The sequence below is a fragment of the Odontesthes bonariensis genome, chromosome 8, assembly GCF_027942865.1.
Source record: "Odontesthes bonariensis isolate fOdoBon6 chromosome 8, fOdoBon6.hap1, whole genome shotgun sequence".
Lineage (NCBI taxonomy): Eukaryota > Metazoa > Chordata > Actinopteri > Atheriniformes > Atherinopsidae > Odontesthes > Odontesthes bonariensis.
Window position 1 is genome coordinate 2,843,370 of NC_134513.1, and position 13,659 is coordinate 2,857,028.

A 13,659-nucleotide genomic window follows, 5' to 3' on the forward strand; every position below is an offset into this window, starting at 1 on the left:
TCAGAACAATATGCGTTCAACAGAGTAATACATTTGCATCACAAAATGGTTCTCCAGGAAAAAGTCAGACCTCACAATCTCTTGGCCCTATTTTCTCTCCCTTCGTATCACTGCCTGCTGCCGACAGCCGCGCCTGTTACGGTGTTTGCTGCTCGGAAGCAGGGGACTGCTCGGTCTGCACAGCAGGGAAAGGAAAGGAAACAAAAGGAAAGGAAACAAAACAAATCAAAAGGAAACGAAAGGAAAGGAAACAAAAGAAAAGAAAAGGAACAGGAAGGAGAAGAAAGAAAAGGAAACGAAAAGAAAGACAAGGAGAGGAAAGGAAACTAAACAAAAGGAAAGGAAAGGAAAGGATACTAAACGAAAGGAAACAAAAGAAAAGGAAAGGAAAGGATACTAAACGAAAGGAAACAAAAGGAAAGGAAAGGAAAGGATACTAAACGAAAGGAAACAAAAGAAAAGGAAAGGAAAGGATACTAAACGAAAGGAAACAAAAGGAAAGGAAAGGAAACTAAACTAAACGAAAGGAAACAAAAGGAAAGGAAAGGAAAGGAAACTAAAGGAAATGAAAGGAAAGGAAACAAAAGGAAAGGAAAGGAAACAAAAGGAAACAAAAGGAAAGGAAAGGAAACTAAACTAAACGAAAGGAAAGGAAACAAAAGGAAAGGAAAGGAAAGGAAAGGAAACAAAAGGAAAGGAAAGGAAACGAAAGGAAACAAAAGGAAAGGAAAGGAAAGGAAACAAAAGGAAAGGAAAGGGAAAGAAAGGAAAGGAAAGGAAACTAAACTAAACAAAAGGAAAGAAAGGAAAGGAAAGGTCTGACTTTTTCCTGGAGAACCATTTTGTGATGCAAATGTATTACTCTGTTGAACGCATATTGTTCTGAGAAGCAAAACGCTTTATCTTTTAAACCCCAGCCAACTAGCCGGACTACCTTCATCAGCACCAAAACGAGGCTGGAACTCTGCTCACAGGACGCAGCAGGGGGTAAGAAGATGTTCAGAAATGATGCTGCTGATATGGGATGTCACACAGCTTCATGTCAAAAGAGGCGAACTGTCCCTTTAAAGAGGCGAACTGTCCCTTTAAAGAGGCGAACTGTCCCTTTAACAGAGGAGAACTGTCCCTTTAAAGAGGCGAACTGTCCCTTTAAGATCCAGATGTTTGCAGAAATTGTCAGAGCAGCTTTGCTCTCATGATTGAGCAAAGATTGAAACTTTCACGTCTGCTTCAAAACGCAATTAAGTTTGTCCGAGGAAGGGTTGGCGTTATCTAAAGAGGCTCGGCCTTCACTCAGCTTCTCATGATTAAATGCAAACGTTCGGATCTCCAACGGCAGATGTGACGGCCGCGCTTCACCACTCATCACTCTGTCCCCGGGAGATTAGCGACTGTTTACTCGTCCAATGGCGAATCAGAGACGGAGCCGTCACCAGGGCGACAGTCAGCTGCGAATAGTCATCCAAATTAGCATCTGACTGTTTCATGAGCACCTCAGAGGGGAAGTGATGTGATCTCACAAAGCAAAACGATTCATTACCTTTCTCTCATTCCACTAAACAAACGTACGAGGCGATAACGCCGGCCGGCAATAACAAGCCGGAAGACCATGATTTCAGCCAGATAAAGGGATTTATTTCAAGACAATACATCTGGAATATCTTGTTAAGTGAAAAAGTCTTGAAAACAAATTGTTTTGAGTCACATATCATATGAAACAAGCTTTTTTTTTGACATTTGAAGAGGTTTTTAAGCTAATTTCAAGATCACTTTTATCTCAAAAGTTCCAAATATCATATTTTATTTCAAGAAATAAAATAAAATAGCTGATTTTTCCAGTTCACACTGGAAAAAATGCCCCTCCAAAAATAAGTAAAAAAACAACAAATACAAGATGTTTTTGCTTGAAATAAGCAAAAAAATCTGCCAATGGAACTAGTGAAAATCAGCTTGTCAAGATTTCTTGAAATAAAATGTGATATTTAGGACTTTTGAGATAAAAGTGATCTTGAAATTAGCTTAAAAACCTCTTCAAATGAAAAAAAAAAGCTTGTTTCATGTGAAATATGACTCAAAACAATTTGTTTTCAAGACTTTTTCACTTAACAAGATATTCCAGATGTATTGTATTAAAACAAGTCCCTATATCTGGCTGAAATGGTGCCTGTTAAATTCCACATTTTCCGTCTTTTCCTGCGAGCTCTTCCTGTGTGCACGCAGTCTCACAGTCTCCCACTAATCAGGAAGAAGTAAAAGCAAACTCTCCCAGCTCTGACGGGGTTTTGCCTCACGCCGCCGCCGCCGCCGCCGCCGCCGCCGCCGCTGCTGTTGGTGTTTTTTCCGTCTTTTGTGTCTTCTTCTCTGCGGAGGGAAATCGCAGACTGCTAAATCAATGAGGCGCGACCCATTCCCTCTCAGCAAACGAGCCGGTTCTCCTCAGCGAAAAGCAAACAGTCATTTAGAAACATGCAGTCCGCAGTCGGTCGTGTTGTTTTGCACATTAGCTTTAATCACTGCTTCCCTGTTAGAATGCACTGGAAAAAAATCTAAATCTTACCAAGTATATTTGTCTCATTGAGTATCTCATTACACTTAATATCAGACACAACTGCCTAACAAGCACCATTTCAGCCAGATATAGGGACTTGTTTTAATACAATACATCTGGAATATCTTATTAAAGGTAGGGTAGGAGATCCTGGATTTTGAGTCCAGCGAAGCTGCATTTTGAAAATACACAGGTAAAAAGTCCCAACCCTTTTCTTCACTTTCCTCCCGAAGCCACACCTCTAGAGTACATGAACGCGCACGAAGGTGAACGAGCGCTGTTCTGACAGCAAGCATCGATCATTACCGTATTTAGTATTTAGTATTTAGTATATGCTAACTATACGTTTAATAATGCTAGGTGCTAGCCAGGCTGGCTCTAGTTTAGCTTCCTGCCAAGCTTCTGGACGCGTAATTCGTTCACGGAGCAGGGTACGCACACAGGGGGAAGGAGGGGGAGGGAGGAGCAGATTGCAGTTTGATAGACGGCATCAGTATCCAATCATAGTTAACGGTCCGTTCAGTATGATTGGATAGTGTTTTTCCTGGATTGTACGTTCTGGAGGCCACTAAAACTTTTAATTAATTGGTTGCAATGGGGGTGTGAAGAGTATTTCAAGCAATATGTAAAAAAATGCTCCAGAAAAAGATCCCCTACCCCACCTTTAAGTGAAAAAGTCTTGAAAACATCTTGTTTTTAGTCATATTTCACATGAAAAAAGCTACTTTTTTCATTTGAAGAGGTTTTTAAGCTAATTTCAACATCACTTTTAACTCAAAAGTCCCAAATATCACATCTCCATCTACATCTTTCAAGAAATCTGGGCAAGCCGATTTTAACTAGTTCCATTGGCTGATTTTTTTTTTGCTTATTTCAAGCAAAAACGTCTTTTATTTGTTGTTTTTTTACTTATTTTTGGAGGGGCATTTTTTCCAGTGTAGTACTTGTTAGGCAGTTGTGTCTGATATTAAGTGTAATGAGATATTTTGACTAGAAATGAGACAAATATACTTGGTAAGACTTTGATTTTTTCCAGTGCAGATAAAAAGGTCACGGGAGGTGGCGTTTTCCAACTCCAGACAGGGTGGACGTGCACACCCAACAGGGCACGTGTAATCTCATCGGGGGGAGGGGGGGGGTGATGATGCTGCAGGTTTGGATCGTCGAGAGGCGAAAAAAAAAAAGCTCCGGCTGGGTCACAATGGGGAGTTTATTGGATTATATTTTCTCATCAATACCTCATCAAGAATCTCATCTTGAATGTCGCCGCGCTGAGAGTGAAATGACAGGAGATGAGGCTCATATTTACACTTTGTCCTGCTCAGGTTCTCAATCTTCCCCCGAAAAAAAAGGGAGAAAAAATGCAAATCTGGCCTTCCAATTTACCGGGAACAACTTTAAGGGAGAAAGACACTGAGATCGTCTCGTCCCCCTTTGTTTTATTCGTCTCTTCTCTCTCTCTGGAGCTACTTTAAAAAAAATGCTCATTTCCACACGTCTCCGAGTTGCTTCTCAGAGTTCGAAATAAACAAACAAGCAGATAACGAGGCAGAGGAATGAAAAATAGGCTTTTCCTTGTGATTAAGTAGGCACATTTCAAATAATGAACCTAAACTCGTACCTTCAGCGGGCTTCTCCATCTCACTCTGCTCGTTCTTTGATGAGTGCTTGTGCTGGCAGACGCGGCACCTGAAATACCAGCGTAAACTTGTTTTACAATCATTAAATCATCAGTGTTGCCGACATTCAAGACTGTGCCGAGCTTAAATGATTCATTAAATCTGAATACATTAAGTCTGTCTGAAACTGAGCTGAATGGATGTTTTTAACCAGTTTTTGTTGGTAATGTCCAGAAAAGCTTGGAGCTAAAAAGGTGTTTTGGAGCCCTTTTATTGGTCAAATAAGTCATAACTTTATGGAATAATGGTTTTCAGTTTCCATTACAGATGTAAATTATGTCTGTGGTCAGAATATAAAAAGCAAAGCAAAGCACTTAGTCGAGAGCTTTTTCAGAAAAGAGTAATCGGACTTTCAGTCCTCAATAAATTAGCTTCCTGACAACATAAAGTACCCTTTTTTCAGCTCTGGCAAACTGCGATTGAATGTCATCAGATGCGTTCGGTTACTGTAAAACACAGCAGCAAGAATTTCTCTGAAGCTTAATTTACCCAGATCGACACGGCAGCTCGTCCCTCGGGTGCCCAACGCCGTCCTCGGAGGCGAGGAAGGAGACGGTGCCTTCGTAGTGGTTGTGAGACAGAAAGGTTTTTACCCCTGTGGGGAAAAAAGAGCCGGCGTTAGCCGCAGAACACCCGCTAATACGTTTGATTTAACAGGAAGGATTATTAAAGGACACATCTACATAATGAGCTGAATTCACACAGGTTTGTCATTTAAGGTATTAATGCTCCAACAAATGCATTAACCCGATTTCTGTTGTAATTATCTGGAATATGAGAGTGTCTGAGGAAGTCATAGTTTTAATTTAACTCTTTTCCAATTAGTAATACTGCGACATATGAGGTTCTGAGCAAAAATCTGGCATTAAACAGCACATTTAATGAGCAGTTTCATCCCCTTTCATCTCCTGAATCTCTCTTTTAAAGTCTCCATCTTGGAAAGGCCCCAATCTGCTGTGACTGGTCAGCGAATCGGTCAAAAATGGCACCGTACCGGCACTGCTCGTGATCTGTTTGTAGCCGGTTAGCAGCCTTTAATGCAGTTGTGACATACAGTGATATAAACAAGTAAAGGTGAGGTATTTAAAGCAGTTCAAGAGCCGTGTTTTTGGTAGGAAAAATAACTTTTTTGGGTGTGAACCTTGTTGACCTTTTGCTAGCATTAAATGCTAAGTAGTGTGCTTAAAAAAAAGGGAATTAACCCCAAAATGTGCACCATCTATCGGTTTTATAGCACTCCAGCAATGTTGGTTTGCATTTTGGTTCAGACTGAAATATGACATTACCTCTTGTTCATTTTTTAGTTGTTCATTTTTCATTTTTGTTCTTTTTTTAGTTGTTCAGGGGTCCAAGACATGTCTTAGCCACATGTAGCATTTTGGAGGGAAATCTAAATCTACAGCTAAAGCTAAAACGTTATTTTAGTGTATTTTGGTCAGTTTATTCTGGTTGTTATATGGACATTTTTTATGATGTAAATACTGTGCAACATTTGTTTTAATTGCATGTTTTACATGTTTAACTGGTTAGCTAACTCTGGGAACTGGACTTCCTCTGGGACTACCAGCTAGCTGCTAGCTAGCAGCTCTGAGTTAGCCCGGCTCCTGAATTGTTGAACGTTATTATTATGATAATTCAAGATGAATAAGCACTGGAGTAATTACGTCTACTTTGTAAGGAATGGAGATGTGAACGAGGCCAGATTAGCATGCTAATAGATCCCCATTCATTACCACTGTTTTACATGTTTAACTGATTAGCTAACTCTGGGACTGCCAGCTAGCTGCTAGCTGGCAGCTCTGAGTTAGCCCGGCTCCTGAATTGTTGAATCCTTAGACAGAGAATACGTTATTATTATGATACTTCAAGATGAATAAGCACTGGAGTAATTACGTCTGCTTTGTAAGGAATGGAGATGTAAACGAGGCTAGATTAGCATGCTAATAGATCCCCATTCACGGAATGAAGAGGAAGGGGTAGAGTCACATCTAAAGGGGGAAACCATTGCTAATCCTTGTGACTAAAGTTGGTTAATGGTTGTTTCTGAGAACCACAGACTTCTGTTAGTTTTATTCTTGCTTGGGAAGCTGTTTGCACGTAAATTAGCCTTTTATCTACAAAGGTTGAAGGGTTTAGGAACTGGCATATTTGAAAGATAAATCACTGAGCACTCGTTTCGGGGGGAATGTGAACTTGTGTGAGTTAGTACCTGCACATCTAAAGTACGCACTTGGATTTTTTTTACACCAGCTTTAAAAGTGAAGCTTCGTGTTTGTGGCTCTGAATTATATCCCACCTCTTAAATTGGCCCCAGTTTAATTTCACCCGATTTCATATCTTGCATCTTAGGGCGGATGCCTTTCTTCATAAAACCTTGTGAGTGCATGTATTTATGTGGAGCCCCAGTGGGAGAGATGTTGTTGTGTCGGCGAGTCTCAATACAGATGTACAAAAGCGGTGGATTTGATAAGCCCGAGGCTCTGTGTGCTGGATTTATATCTTTAATCCTCCGAAGTCTGGACCCAAACTCCAGGTTAGCTCACATTAAAACACGCCCACCAGAGGTTTAGTGACGGGGAGCCGACCGTTGAAAGAAAAAGGATGGAGTCAGGAGTCAGAAAGCGATGGCTCACATACCCGACAGGTCATATCTGGCAGGACCGAGCCACCTCTTGGTCTCGCTGTCAGTCAGTATGTCGCCATAGAAACCATACCCGAGCAACGAGACCGAGTATCTGAGAAAGATCTCGTTGTGGTGAACCGAAGACACGTCCATTGGCTGTGAGTCACCTGTTTGAGACGCAGAGCAGAGAACAAAGAGGGAAAAAACAAATGAGACTCACTCAGAGGTTGGCCGGCTGCTTCCTACACAGCTGATGACATCACGTTGGTTATTTCTGAGTCTTTCATTGACGTCCACTCACCCACGATGATGTGTAAAGCAGAAGTCAGTGGGTCGTTTGTTCCCACAGTGGCAAAGCAGATACAATCAGTCGAACCTGTTGGACAAGAGTGTGTCTGATTTACAAAAAAAAAAAAAAAAAAAGGGCTTTTCCAAGTCTTTTCATGTAAAATTACTAGGGCTGGGCAACGACTACAATATTTAATCTAATTAATCACATGATTTCCCTGATTAATCACGATTAATCACATTTGTACGCAGAATCCCAAAATGAATCCAAAAGTAGCGGATAGCTTTTAGCATTTAGCTTTATTTTAAATGTGCTGCCATATGAATGAAAGTGCCATAACATTTGTTGTGCAAACACACTTTTAACATCAGCATCTTTCTGTAGTTTTTATGTAGAAGCCTCGCTCCACTGTCTGTTTCCTTGAATGACTTGCTGCTATCAGTTGTGTGTTTTGCCTTTAAGTGATATTTTAGACTGGAACTACTACGCTGAGAAGACAATTCAACTTGGCAGAGTTTACAGATGACTTTGGTTCTGTCCACTCCGCCGTCTGGAAGAACTTTAAAATGAAAATGGCCGAGTAAAAGTTCCGTACCCTTCTCCAGGTTTGGTGGATCCGCCGATTACTTTCTTTTCCTGTTCCACAGCAGACAGCAGCAGACTTTTACAAAATAAAAGCCTGTAAGCAGCAGACTTTTACAAAATAAAAGCCTGTGAGCAACAGACTTTTACAATAATAAAATAAATAATAAAACAGGGGTGCTGCGTGTCGTTCCCCCTCTCTCTGCCCCCTGCTTCCTGTCTCTCTGAACTTTCCTATCCATTAAAGGCACAAAAATCTCCTTTATTTAAAGCCACCAAAGTTTAGAAATTCGACATGTAGAGCACTTCGAAGGTCTAAAAGGTAATTTTATGCTACAATACAAACTTTAAAGAATCATGTAACTGCTGATAAATACTTCCTGGAGAACTACTTTCCAAATACCTGCTGGTATATTAAGATGTTTACATACAGGACGGGGTCTCTGAGGCTATGATCGGCTGCATAATGTGCTTATATTTAGGAGGCATAATGTTCCTATAGGCTATATTAGATTGATTATTAAATCTTGCTTGGGCTGATGTGTTTTAAAGCCTTTAGGATGGCTTGTGTGGGGAAATCTGAGGGCGGGAAACATTTTCTGACTGGTGCATCAGCTATGTCACTGCTGTGTTTATTTTTATGCATCAGCGCTGGTTCGGCCAGTTGATCCGTTTCAGCGCCAGTCAGTCATGTTTTTGATGTGCTTCTTCCTCCACCGCTGCAGGCAGGAAGGGAGTGAGATGCCTCCTAATTTCCCCTGTGAGTAAATCTGAAGATAACAGTGTGAAGGTTGGGTAGAAGGAGCGTCACGGGGGCCAAAGATTGGGCAAATCTCAATCTGTTGCTGGACTACATGAAGCTAACGCTAAAGAGGTGGCAGTAAATGTGTGTAACTATCTCTTATAGATGCAATCCATCACTAAAGGTCTGGCGATAGGGGGAATTAAGAGTCTTTCAGAGCTGCAACAAAGGAAGGCAATCGTGGTTGAATGATTCTATTAGGCAGAAGCGAAGAGATGTTGCAGTCATAAAGTTAACTAATCGGATAGCTCGGGGCCCTGGGCTATGATCCGCTCTCTTCAGCCAACAAATGAAGAGAGAAATGTTGAGTTTGATATTAAATCTTTCAACTTGAGAGGTAATAAGGCTCTATCTCTCTTTCAGCGCCCTGGTGGTGTAATTTCAGACCTATCTGCCCAACTTTGATCATCTTGAAGTGGTGATACGGAGCTCCTGCTGCTGATAAAAGAGGGAGGGAGGGGAATCTGAGCAGTGATGTTTTTAGCTGACTCACAGAGGCGTGACAGGGAAGATCAGGCCTGTCATTCAGCCACCGACCCACAGATGAGTACGAAGATGAGCCCCCCTCTCCTGGCTTCTCTGACCCTCTATGAATATCACTCATCCGGCCTTTGCCTCCTCTCATCCGAGCTTCTTAATCACATCTGAACACTTTAAAATAGCACCTGCCTGCTTTTTCTTCTGCAAAGCGTGAAAAATGGTGACATTACGCCACCATTTGAGTCTTCTAAGCTACCCAGCTCGCTTTGAGGGAATGTTGGAGGTGCTCAATGATGCATATCCTCAGCAGAACAACTAGTTTTATCTGCATTTCCCCCAAAAAACTCCCAATGCTTTGCAAACACTGCCCTTAGAAAAATGTTTTTGCTGTTTGAATCCTCACACTGGAAAAAAAATCTAAATCTTACCAAGTATATTTGTCTCATTGAGTATCTCATTACACTTAATATCAGACACAACTGCCTAACAAGTACTATTTCAGCCAGATATAGGGACTTGTTTTAATACATCTGGAATATCTTGTTAAATGAAAAAGTCTTGAAAACAAATTGTTTTGAGTCATATTTCACATGAAACAAGCTTTTTTTTTCATTTAAAGAGGTTTTTAAGCTAATTTCAAGATCACTTTTATCAAAAAAGTCCTAAATATCACATTTTTTTCAAGAAATCTTGACAAGCCGATTTTCACTAGTTCCATTGGCAGATTTTTTGCTTATTTCAAGCAAAAACGTCTTTTATTTGTTGTTTTTTTACTTATATTTCGAGGGGCATTTTTTCCAGTGCACAACATAAATGAATTCATGGCCGCACTCGTCGCAGAATCTTACAGCCACTTGCATTTTCATCAACATCGTCTACTTTCAAAGTGTTGGAATTAACTCCTTTTCAGACTGAGAGTGCAGCAAGGACGAGTCGAACAGACCCGTGTGAAAGCCTTGCAATGGCCACTAACGAATTCATGGCTTCTAATCTGAAGCCTGGCCAATAACATGAGATGACGGACAGCAGTGGCTATCATTTCATTGATTAAATCACTTTTATCAAAAAAGTCCAAAATATCACATTTTATTTCAAGAAATCTTGACAAGCCGATTTTCACTAGTTCCATTGGCAGATTTTTTACTTCCTGTTTTCAAAACAAAAGCACCAATTGTATGGTAACGGCTTTCCCTATGATAAAAGGCAACGGGTATTTTATTTTGTGAAAATAACCGGAAGTGCGTTGCTCACTGCGGCTAGCTTTAGTAGCGCCGAATTCGTGGCAACAAAATTGTAAACAGCCGGTATTTTGTCAGGTTTTCAACACGTTGGGGATCTAAACGACTACTTTCTCACCTGAAAATGTTTCAAATGTTGCTAAAGTTTACAGAGTTTAGAGCTTAAGAGAAATCAGCTTCAGGCCGGCTGATTTCGGCTCGGGCAGGAGCGAAATGCATTGTGGGTAAACGCTCTGCATACTGTCTGATCGATGAGTATGCAATATGCGGTTTCGAACAAAGCCAACATTGTAAGAAATCATCTGCATTTGTATGCATTTCGATGGCTTTTCTAGCGAGAACTATGCATAATATTTTCATAATCTTTGTTCATCTGAAACGTCTGCACTTCTTTTAAGCCCCGCCTCCTGGAGTCACATGATAACCTCACACCGGGGTTCACGCATCATTATATTTCCATCCCAATGTAAATTACAGTGATTTCAGAAATCCAGCCAGCACGTTTCCATTCGTGGCACTTGGAGTGATTGACCCTCAGCAGGACCCTGGCAGCACCCCCTGCTGTGTTGCCATAGAGATTCTCTTATGTAACTTAGCAACCTGGCATCAGTGAGTCTGAAGTTATCCACAGTTTGAAGAAGAAGAAACAGTTCTGCTGGATCTTTGTGCTTCTTTCCCCCATTTACTCGTCTACAACATCTTGACAAACTCTGAATAAAAACGGTGTATCTTAAGACCTTTTGCAACGTAGACGTGCAAAAAATTGAAAAAACTTCCCATCACAGGTCAGTTTTGTCAGCTGTCATAGAGCTGGTGTGAACTTTGTGCATTAACTTTGAGCATTAACTCTGGGATATATCACATTTGTGGGCGAGAGAGGCCAAAAAGAGTTTTTCTTTTGAGAATAGTTCAAAATTGTGCCTTTAAGGGAAGTTATTATGTGTCAGGTAAGGATCTCACTATGTTTACAAAAGCTGCCTTTTAGGAAATATATATATATATTTTTTTATTTTTCCTAAATGTAAAAGCTATAACTGTAAAAATAAAACCTTGCTGTTAAATCCTGAGGAAATTCCTCTGAAAGTGGATCCACCAAAGACAAGAAAAATACACCTTAAAGAGCAGATAATGAGCAATTTATTTAAAGCTGGAATTTATGCTAAATATACACATACAATATATATATTACATTTATATCTATTTGCAACTAACTAGATTACCCTATGGGCAATTTTTTGCCCTTTTAAGTGGTGCTGAGTTGCTTTAGTTCTACTTTTCTTGCATTTATTTAGATTGACTGTAACTTTGGTATTGATCTAATTTAATTCAAAACTTTCTAAAAAATTATTTGACAATGTAGGAAAAGATCTTACTCAGTAAGACTTCACTTTTTAGAGCCAGATTAGATGATTGGTACCCATCAGTTGGTTGAAAATAAAAAAATCTATCAAGCTGCTAGCTAAGCCAGCTGCTAGCTAGCCTAGCTTACGATGCTTGCTGCTAGCTTGTAGATTTGATCAATTCCAAATAAATAGCGACGCACATAAACCCCATTAAATTTAAACTTGTCATATTCCATTTAGGTTTTATATAGATTGAAAAAAAATACACTAGTTGGAGCACTTCCTGACAGTTAGGTTTAGCCATTTTTTGCGGCATTTACAACATGCTATGCTAGCCAAAGGCATCTTTTTAAACTTTACTCCAGGCATGCTTTGTAGTAAATATGCTATAAATGCTGCTATGAAAAAAATTTTGGTTTAATAAATCATAAAAAGTGAGAACAATCAAATAAAAAAATAAATGAAAACAACAATACTTAAAAAACGTGTCAGCCATTAGCAGTTACAAGCTACCAAATAACATATTTATGGTTATTAATGGCTTCCTATCATTCCAATGCCTCTACTTTGTATTTTTAAACTGTTTTTTAAATTGTTTTTTAAATTCTTAGATTTTTTAAAGTGTTTCTAATTGTATAAACATTTGTATTGCTTTATTATGTGTTGCTAATGGATGCTTGAATTTCCTTGGGGATCAATAAAGTATCTATCTATCTATCTATCTACCTATCTATCTATCTATCTATCTATCTATCTATCTATCTATCTATCTCTATCCATCCATCTATCTATCTATCTATCTCTATCTATCTATCTATCTATCTATCTATCTATCTATCTATCTATCTAATGTGTACCAGAATGTCAAACTATCTTTATCACTCTTTTAAAAGACATTAGCATAACAGTTTAATACCATTAAAACACCAATCACCACAAAGTTGTCTCCAAACCCTAGAAATGTGTTAATATGATATGAGCCCACCTGCAGGAATGATCCCGATGCGCAGAGAGCATGGCACTAACTCAGCATCTGGTTGGTTCTGGTCTACATTGTGGTCGCTCTGGGTCCTTGCCACCAACCCGTGCAGGATTTCACTGAACATCCCATCTCCACCCACACACACCACCCTGTAGGGACAAAGGAAAGCAACACTGTACACTTGTCACTTGTTTTTAAATTTATTCCTGAGGATAGTCTCTGGCCATGCAAGCATCCTGGCCAGTTGCCATGTAATGAAGTGAGTTACATGTACATGTGTTTGCAGTAAAGCAGTAAATCATGTGAAGAATAACTACACAGCGAGGAAACCTTGACAATAATGAAACAGGGCAGCTGTGAAACACTGCAATAAATAAGAATATCACACTGTGCCACCAAGCATTACAACCTCTTAGGGTTTAACTCAAAACCAACAGAAATGGATCTATAAATCATATGGATGTAGACTGAAAGCATAATGGACTCCAACCCTGCTTTTGGTGTGCTGAATATCTGATGAATAGGAGCTAAAAAAGGACCTTTTTTTGTCCATCAGAGGGAAAAAACAACCCAAGAACCTTCATGTTCGCCCTTGCATTCTCGCCGTCTCACATGCCTTACACTTCGAGCTGAACACAAAACCTTGATTTATGTCTTTTAGGTTTTGATGTATTTTGGTTACTGCGGTGGATGCTGGAGAGCAGAGTGAGCTATAAGCCTAAAATGATGTGGATAATCCAACGGTTGTGTGGTGAGTTCAGACTAGGGCTGGGTGAGTAAACTCGTTATTATCGCGTTAACTCGTCAATTATTTAACGGCGATAAATATTTTATCGTGCATTAACGCAGTTTTTTAAACTGTATTATATTTTTTTAATTTAAAAAAAAATGTTTGGGGCTTTTGTGCCTTTAATGGATAGGAAAGTTCGAGATGCGGGACTCGAACTCTGTAAACACAGCCAAGTTGAATTGTCTTCTCAGCGTAGTAGTTCCAGTCTAAAATATCACTTAAAGGCAAAACACACAACTGATAGCAGCAAGTCATTCAAGGAAACAGACAGTGGAGCGAGGCTTCTACATAAAAACTACAGAA

General features: G+C 39.8%; 1 protein-coding gene across 1 annotated transcript in view; it reads right to left on the minus strand.

Annotated features, from left to right (window-relative positions):
* Nucleotides 1–13,659, minus strand: part of cerk (ceramide kinase) — a 61,716-nt gene that overhangs the window by 13,125 nt on the left and 34,932 nt on the right. Inside the window, exons 6-10 of the mRNA XM_075471314.1 lie at nucleotides 12,570–12,715; nucleotides 7,152–7,226; nucleotides 6,865–7,017; nucleotides 4,717–4,822; nucleotides 4,170–4,237 (exon numbers count right to left, since the gene is read on the minus strand). Coding sequence (XP_075327429.1) covers nucleotides 4,170–4,237; nucleotides 4,717–4,822; nucleotides 6,865–7,017; nucleotides 7,152–7,226; nucleotides 12,570–12,715 — 548 coding nt within the window. The remainder of the gene's footprint in view (nucleotides 1–4,169; nucleotides 4,238–4,716; nucleotides 4,823–6,864; nucleotides 7,018–7,151; nucleotides 7,227–12,569; nucleotides 12,716–13,659) is intronic.